This window comes from Echinops telfairi, unplaced genomic scaffold (assembly GCF_000313985.2).
Source record: "Echinops telfairi isolate 266 unplaced genomic scaffold, ASM31398v2 ScPeMD7_18;HRSCAF=68, whole genome shotgun sequence".
Lineage (NCBI taxonomy): Eukaryota > Metazoa > Chordata > Mammalia > Afrosoricida > Tenrecidae > Echinops > Echinops telfairi.
Genome location: NW_022103915.1, coordinates 73086661 through 73095080, shown reverse-complemented (window position 1 = coordinate 73095080; position 8420 = coordinate 73086661). Strand labels below are relative to the sequence as shown.

Below are 8420 nucleotides of genomic sequence, written 5' to 3'. Positions count from 1 at the left end.
AACAAGTCTTCGTTCCATGTTGACTACCGTGTGGGTTGGGGCACAAATCGCAGGCCACAAAGCTCTGCCTGCAAGACCCACTGGCCACCGCGCTCTGTCACTGCATCCATGGTAGCCCGGTGCCGCCCAACATGCTGTCATAGCTATGTTTGACAAAACCCAGTCACAGCTTTGCGACGGAATCCTTCATTCACGGGAGTCTCTGGCCTTTTGCAATATCAAGCCCTGAATGAAGGGACGCACCAGGGGAAGGGGTGCTCGAGTAATCCCACTTGGCACAAGCGTGGAGAGACACAAACCTCTCCCGTTGACGAGGACTGATTCAGCAAACATTGACTTTCGCAGCTCGGGTCTCACATTTTAACTGGTTATGAACTTCCCCACGTGCGGGGCGGGGGAGATGCTGAAAAGTAGGCTGAGCCAGTAAGTGTGCTGTCTAGAGAAGTGCGCCCAGTGTAATGTGAGCTATACTCTCTTTGGTCTCTTGGCTTGGGAGACACAGGGGCCACCCGGCAGCCATTATGGTTACAGAACATGCGACCAGCACATGCGGCTCGTTCCAAGATAGACACATCTGTGCAGTATTTCTCAGAAGCAATACTGTTCCATCTGGGATGTGAATTTCACCGCTGTGTTGTGTACTTCCTGTTCTTTTCCAGGTGATTCACATCACAGGCCGGCTACGCCTCAGAGTGTCCCTGTCCCATGGGAGGACCGTCCCCAGCCAAATCATGGGCCTCGTGGTGGTGGCTCATGCCTTGCCTCCCCCTACAATCAACGAAGTCAGAATTGACTGCCATATGTTCGTCACGCGAGTAAATATGGACCTCAATATCATTTACTGTGAAAATAGGTACTTCGTTTTGTTTCCATTTGCCCTGTCTGTATGTTGCATGTTGGGCGAGGGCTTATGTTTTCAGCAGCCTGAAGGATTTGACTCTCCCAAGGAGCCTCATTATAAATCCTGATGCTGCTTGTAATGGCTGCTTGGACTGACACCAATATGCTTTTCACTTAAAATTTCCACTGCTGCCCTGATGTACGCTAGGGACAATAATGGACTGAATCGGGCTGAGCCCAGACATCCAGGCAATCATGAAAGCCCCTTTTGGCTGAGAACCCAAGGAGAGACCGAGGCTGAAACAGAGGTTGTTGGCAAAAGGACGCAGGAAAAGGTATACCCCGATGCCCGAACCAGACACACTTCCTGACGGACGCAAAGGGCCAGCTTCCGGACGGTCAGTGTTCACATAGGCGTGAAGCACAGAGAACCAATGACGATGTATGTATGAGTCCCTCAGGGGAATTGAGGGTAGGGGGCGGGGGGAGAGATGGAAAGAACTTTGCAAAACTATCAAAGGAAACTTTATAATCCTAAGGATGTCACTTTTAAATAAAATTAAAATTTTAAAAAGGCATCATAGAAATGAGTTGGCAGTCCTTCCTCAAGACCGAGCTTATAGAGAAGAACATTTTAGCCTCTTTTTCCATTAAGTGTAAAGCAAGGGACAGGGAAACGGGACAGTGCCCCTTTGGATGTTTCACTCAGAAGTCACCAGCCCGTCATCAGACTAGTAGGAGGAGGAGAATGGGGGAGGGCTAGGAATAGGGGGATGGGTAGGAACCCGGGGGAGGGGGGGTACCACTATCCCCTGGTGCCACGGATATTACTAAGTCCATTTGAAACAAAAGACGCTTTTATGGCATAGATGTTTGGGTAGGGAGACAGTACATGTTGGCGAACCCTGGGACACCACGGGGAACCAGAGCACAGGGTGGTCAAGAGGCTTGGGGGATGGACCTCTCCAGAAGCCAGCCAAGAGGCAGACAGAAAGCCCCCGCTTGCACGCCATACGGAAGAGCTAACAAGGAGACCACGTGAAAAACTGCCGACATTTCCAATCAAGAATGCCATTCAAAAGGCAAGCATTAACCAGTGGGAAAAGATAGCCCACCACCTGAGCTAGTAGTGTTCAGTGAGTAGAAATTAATCAGGAACCTATCGTCATGATTTGGTAACCCACCCCCACCGTCCACGCTTTATTTCGACAGAATAGAACTGCTCCCTAGGGTGTCTGAGCCTGTGAATCCCTCATTGGTTTATAAGTGACTCTATCGGCTTCCCCCTTACAAAAGTGTTTGTTAAGACTTTTAATGTCTTGGCCTGAGAACACACAACTCCAGGAACGACGAGTTCGCCGGCGGGAATCCCTGGGGCCGGCCAGCCTCGCTGGTTGCGGCAATGCCGCGTGTGTCCGCAAAGAACAGTGCTCTGTAGGGTTTCCAAGGGCTGATTGTTTGCAAGTCGATAACCAGGCCTTTCTTCTGAGATGCCTCTGGGTGGACTTGAACTTCCAACCTTTAGGTTATCAATAGGTGAGCCTATTAACCATTCTTATCAGCCAGGGATGCTGATCATAATGCCAGCTCGCTTTTATTGACTATTTCTAGGGGCTAAATGATGCCCTGGGGAGCCCTTTTGTCATAGTGGTTACTCATTGAGCTGTTCATAGAGGGGGGGCGGGGCAGCAGTTTGAAAACACCTGCCACTCCTAGAAAGAAAGGTGAGACTGTCTACCCCCATAATGAGTTTAAGGAACCCATGTGGGGCAGGCAATTCTAAGCTGTCATCCAGGGTCACCACGACTCAGCCTGGGCTTCATGGCAGTCAGCTTGTTTGGGTGATACTCTAGGAACCGGCTCATTCAGTCTTCCCAACGGTTCCATGAGGCAGGCACCACTGCATCTCCCCAGCCCTCAGGAACCTCAGGCTTAGGGGGAAGGAAGTGACTTGCTTGGAGACAAGGTCTGAAGCAGAGTCTGAGACGTTCAAAAGCCATGTACTTAGTCCCATACTGTGGGGTCTCTCTCTCCATTCCTTGTCTCTTTCTCTCCCTTCAGAAGCCTGGCTGAAGGGCAGGGAGCCAACAGAACTCCCTCTGAAGGGGACCTTGCAGGGCTATGGGCCCAGGGAAGGTCACCATTACAGCCAGCAAAGCAGTTCATTCTCTGACTGCAAGCTGAGCGTGCTAGAGAAGTAGCTCCAACCCAGAGAAGCCGAGTGAAGAGTCCGGGAATGAACCGTGGCTTCACTGCCTCAAAAGTGTACAATTGTACAAAAAAGTACAATTTTCTAAAGCTCAAGAAATGTCCACTTCCTTGATTTAGATTTGCTATCAGTACTCCTTAAAAAAACAAAACCAAAGACTCGTCTTATTTGCCTAATTCCCAATAATAGTTCTTCCCAATACCAGCCCTAATTTTTCTTCCTATGATAACAGATCGATTGATTCTTCCGACACGCTCCATGGACATGAGTGTCTGTGGGTGCCACTCTAGTAATTGAGATCATTTTCTGCGACCCACTTTTAGCCTTTTTCTTCCCATTAAAAAAAAAAATGCTTCCCACAACCCCTCATTAGCGTATACAATACAGCATTATTTCCCAACTGGAGATGATAGTAATTACGAAAAAGACCCATATTAAAGGTAATTGCAGATTTGATCCGACAGAAAAGCACACCGCGTGCCAGGCAGTCAGCTAAATCCACTTCCTTTCATTCATGAATCCTCTCACCAACCCCTCACATGTTTTACAGATAAGGAAACTGAGGCTCAGAGAAAGAGGCGGCCCCAGAATTCTGACCCTGATGTGGGTCACTGGACAGTGCCAGTCCTGTCTACCCATCGGGGGAGATGCCTGAATGGGGCTGTGCTGCCCATGGTCACAGGCTCTGGTGCTAAAGGGGCTTTGGCAACTTGTTTTGAAGGATCTAATTCAAATAGAGAACAAACGCAAAAAAGGTCTTCCCTGAAGACCAGAGGGTCTTTTTCCTGGGGTTTATTATTTAATTAGGGAATTGTTCGCTGGAAATGACAGCTCCGGCCTTGCCTCGATGGCCCCTTCTCCTCTGGCGTCCCCAGGACAGCCTCCGGCAAAGCAGACATCTGATGCTTTCAGAGGAGCTGGAAACTTTCAGAAACACCACGGAGGGTCTTTTAATGACATCTCAGAAAGGGGTATACACTGTGCTTGGAAACAACTAATGGTTTTAGGAAAACACCAGCTAATCTGTTTTTGTACCAGAGAACCTTGGAATCATTCGAAAACACTCCTTTTTATTTCTCCAATTAGTCTTATCTTACCAAGAAGGCGAGTTTTGCCAAAAGTTTTGATGCCAAAAGCTAATTAAATTGCTGGAGAAATTCACTCACGGAGTAGTGGATGTTAACGATAGTCCATATGATTCCGTTTTTGTTTCTCATTTCCCCGGCTTTGAGAGCTAGACTCTTTCTCCTCAAGAACATGCGCATGGGTTTCTTCAGAGTCTCGCGTCTAAAGATTCGCTTCGCGTTTGAGTAGATCATCAATTATAAAAAGGACAGTAAAAGGGAATAAATTAAAATTTAAAATATATCCTCCTAGCTTGCACTGACCCACTCGAAGCGGCACTTAGACCAGGAGGAGGGCAATCGGGATCTTGGGGTGTTTGTGTAAACCAGGCAGAGTCCCCCAACATGCTTTCCCCGCTCTGTTGTGTGTTTCTGTGCTCCCGCCTGAGGACACTGGCTCCTGGACAATCAGCAACAGAGGCTTGCACACACGTACCGCAGAGCAGAAGCCTGCGAGAACTCCTGCGAGGGTTTAAAAGTCTGTGTGGAATGCACTGCACGGTACCAGTTAAAGGACCAGGCCTGAAAGCTGAGCTCCCAAATGACTAGGACTCAAAGATAATGCCCCCAGGCATCTGTGTGTCTCCGCATTTAAATCAGATCCCTTGAAATGCCAATTTGGACTTTGTGCCAAGAAACAGTTGCGGCGCTTTTTCATGGGAATACCCAATAGAAGACCAATCTGTTTAAATGAAAGGTGTCTCTAATCATTTGGTATAAACATAACATGGTTTTATTTTATTATGTAACCTTGAGTTATCTTGGCCCCAAATGAGGATCTTGCATTGTGATTGATTCTCATGCGTTTTATGGAATTGTGTTGTCTAAACGTGCATGCTCATGCCAAAATAAGAAAAGGAAAAACCTATCCAATGATTTCTATGCCAGTGCTTGATCTTGCAACATTCCCTACTTTGTAACAAAGTCTATCAGATGTTGACTGCTGAGGGGGTTTCCCTCTCCCTTCCAGTTCCCGCGTTACAATGAGTGTGTCAGTGAATCTGATCGTGTTGAAGTTTGCCCCCTTTCTGAAGCCCAGCTTGCGCTCTTGTCTTTGTAGGATTAGCGATTACATGGACCTGACCCCGGTAGACATCGTAGGGAAGAGATGTTACCACTTCATCCACGCCGAAGACGTCGAGGGCATCAGGCACAGTCACTTGGACCGTGAGTACCTCGTGCCTGAGGGTAGAGCCCAGGCTGGTATTGCTTGAGTTTAGTGTTTACGTTACAGATGACAGTCAATATGCAGTGGGGAAAAAAAACGGAACCATAAATCACTTCACCTTGTGTTAAACTGAAAGTTGGGCCTCGGGCCCAGAGAAATTGCTGCATCTTTAGGCACTTGCCCTGAATTTTTGTGGTCTCTCGCGCTCGCTCGCTTTCTCTCCCCTGAAGTGGTGGGAGAGAATTTTGGTCTTTAGATGTTTTCTAAACCCTTTCATTTCCTAGAGAGCAGCTCGGAAGTTTCTGGTCTCCATTTCAAAATACATGTGGGAAGAAAACAAGCTCAAATAGGCCGGGAGCATCATTAACATTTCTGCTTGGCTAGTCACAGAACTGGGGTGGGATGAGCCGGTCTGGTGGAAGTCGCCACAGCCCTCCTGTGGGCACAGTCGACCACGAAGGCAGTGCCACTGGCTGGTTGCCCACGGAGGGTTTAGGCAGAGAAAAAAGGTACCTCCAGGCTCTGACTCCTGGGACTGAGAAGGTAATCAAAGGTCTCTGAGGCCAGTGCCCATCTCCTGACCCCCAGGCTGAAGTCCCAAGCACCTTGTGTGGCGTCTAAGCAAGGACAGACCAGCAAGTCTAAGACCAGCAAGGTCGAAGCACGAACTCTCACATCCTTGTCCTAATGCAGTTTGCCCTCCGTTGGCTCAACCGACCTGTTTACACGGTGCCCGGGAGGGATCCAAGCACCTGTAAGGCAAGCAGCACCAATTTGGTGAGCCACCAAGCAGCAAGCCTCCTGTTTCCACCAAACACAGGTTCTCTGTATAACTGTGCACTAGGGTCGTCTTCATAGAGAAGTGGGGGTCCTGGCTACTTATATTCTTCTCAGAAAAAGAAAAATCTCCCTAGCATCAAGTCACTTCTGACTCATCACAACCCTGTAGGGCAAGGTCCAGCTGCCCCTCAGAGTTTCTGAGACTGTTTTTACTGAGATTGTAATTTTTACGGGAGTAAAATGCATCTTTCTTCCACTGAGCTGCTAATGGTTTTGAACAGCTGACCTTGTGGTTAGCCATGTAACCTACTACAGCCTCCAGGGCTCTGGACCTATATTCCTAGAAGGTTCTGAGCCTGATTCTGATCTCTGGTTGTAAATATATGTGAAATAACACAATGAGATACTACAGCTGGAAGCGTTGGGGGTTTTATTGTTTTGTTTTGCTTTGCTTTGTAATAAAACTCAGCCCGCTGGCCTTTGTACTTAGTGCTTCTCCCTTTCCTTGCCATAGCCAAAGAGAGGTGGTTCGGATCTGTCTTCTGGCTGCCATTGTTTGCTCATTTCAAACTCGGGCACTGAAGTCTCTAAGGTGAACATCTTGTGCAGTGTTTGCACCTGTGCAGTACAGCCCTGACGTGCCCTGTGATATCAAATTGTGTGTGTAGCAACCCGGGCTCTGGGAAGAGTTTGCCCACCATTGCCTGCCCTGCGCACCAGGGACTTAGGGAAGGAAGACACCTGTGGCTAGGAATGAATGGGTGGCATGTATCATGGACGCAGATGGCTCTTCAGTTAATTGAAAGGAAAACCCTTGTCGCTGGGAATGCTGAGGAAATGGAAAAAGTCAGGATACCTTTGAAGGAAGCCAGGGATAGAAATGATTTTGCACCAGTATATAGGTCAGAGATGCAGACTTAACAATAACATACTGCTTATAAAAGACCGTCATAGAGCATGTGTGTTCGTGTTGAGGTGGGGTGTGTGGATGGGGGTGGGGGTTGCTCTTTCCTTCTAGGGTCTTAATTGAGGTCTAATTCAGAAACCTAAGGCTGACTAAAACACCAACCAATAAACAAGCTTGCCTTCCTTGGCTGTTCTTTGGGAAACACCACTCTGTCTAGGATTTGCTTTTCAGCCCGAAGAAACAATTCCCCAGGCACCATGAGCTAGGGCAGTTCATCTGTTCCCGCACAGCGAAGGTCCCCAACGAATATGTTGGAGGTCATTCTCTCCGACCGACTTCGCTCACTTTCAGTAGCCAGAATAGTTTGAGAGTGAGAAATAAACGGTTCTACCATTCGCTATTGTGCTGTTCTCCTAATTTTTCTGATATCTTGCCAACTAATAAATAGAGAAGTGTGCTTTCAACCCTGTGCCTCTTTCCAGCACTTCATATTGACACCTGGCCATCGTTTTAGGATTTAGCTTCCTAACCATGAGTTCACGCCTTTAAGGCCTACACGACCTGGAATGTCGAATTCTTTCAATAACCTTAAACACATGAAAACACAAACAGAATGAGCTGCACAGTAAAATACACTTCCCATATTTAGCTCTCACGCTGCGGAATAACTCCACAATGTCAAGTAGCACACAATTAGTGAAACTGTAGGGGGAGGAAAAGAAGTGTTTTGATCCTGAGGAATTTTGATCCTAATCAGATTGAGATTTCAATGTTCTTACAGTGCTTGATGTCTTCAATCACCAAAAGAAAAAAGAAAAAAACCCTGATTCTGATGTCAGTTTTTGCATTCTGGGAACTAAAAGAAAATGCTAAAATATACAAAGGCATCTAGCTCTGTACAATAAACATTAACATCATTATAAAGTAAGATTGAGTCCAAAATTGTGTGATGGAATGTATGATGTTTACCTAATTCTCAAAGCAAAGCCAGCTGAGTAACAAAATGACAGAGCATGTAATAAGTCTGGGTTGTATAAACACTGGGAGAGAAAAGGCAACGAGCCAGCGCAGCATCTTGCTTGTCCAAAGCCCTAGGCTAGGACTGAAGGACGCACCTCAACTGTGCCTGCTGAGCCGGGAGAGGTCATGGTGACATAGAAGCAGTTCAAGAATGAGATAGAATTCTAAAACAAAGGAGTGGTTAAAAATAAACCACATTAACTATTTAGCTCTTCTTCCTAGAGCGATTGGCACAGATCCTGATTGTGTGCAGAAAAGGCAGGATTTAGTCTCAGATGAGATGCCTGATGTTTGGGTGTAGGTCTTCAGCTGCAATGTATGGATAAAACTGAAAATAAACACTCAGTAGCCTTTGCTAATAAAACATACTGT

The 8420-nt window shown here is 47.1% G+C and overlaps 1 protein-coding gene across 1 annotated transcript in view; it reads left to right on the top strand.

The window, feature by feature from the left end:
* The window catches only part of NPAS3 (neuronal PAS domain protein 3), a 984386-nt gene that overhangs the window by 952362 nt on the left and 23604 nt on the right, over nt 1-8420 (top strand). Inside the window, exons 8-9 of the mRNA XM_045287648.1 lie at nt 660-853; nt 5234-5340. Of these exons, the coding sequence (XP_045143583.1) occupies nt 660-853; nt 5234-5340 (301 nt within the window). The remainder of the gene's footprint in view (nt 1-659; nt 854-5233; nt 5341-8420) is intronic.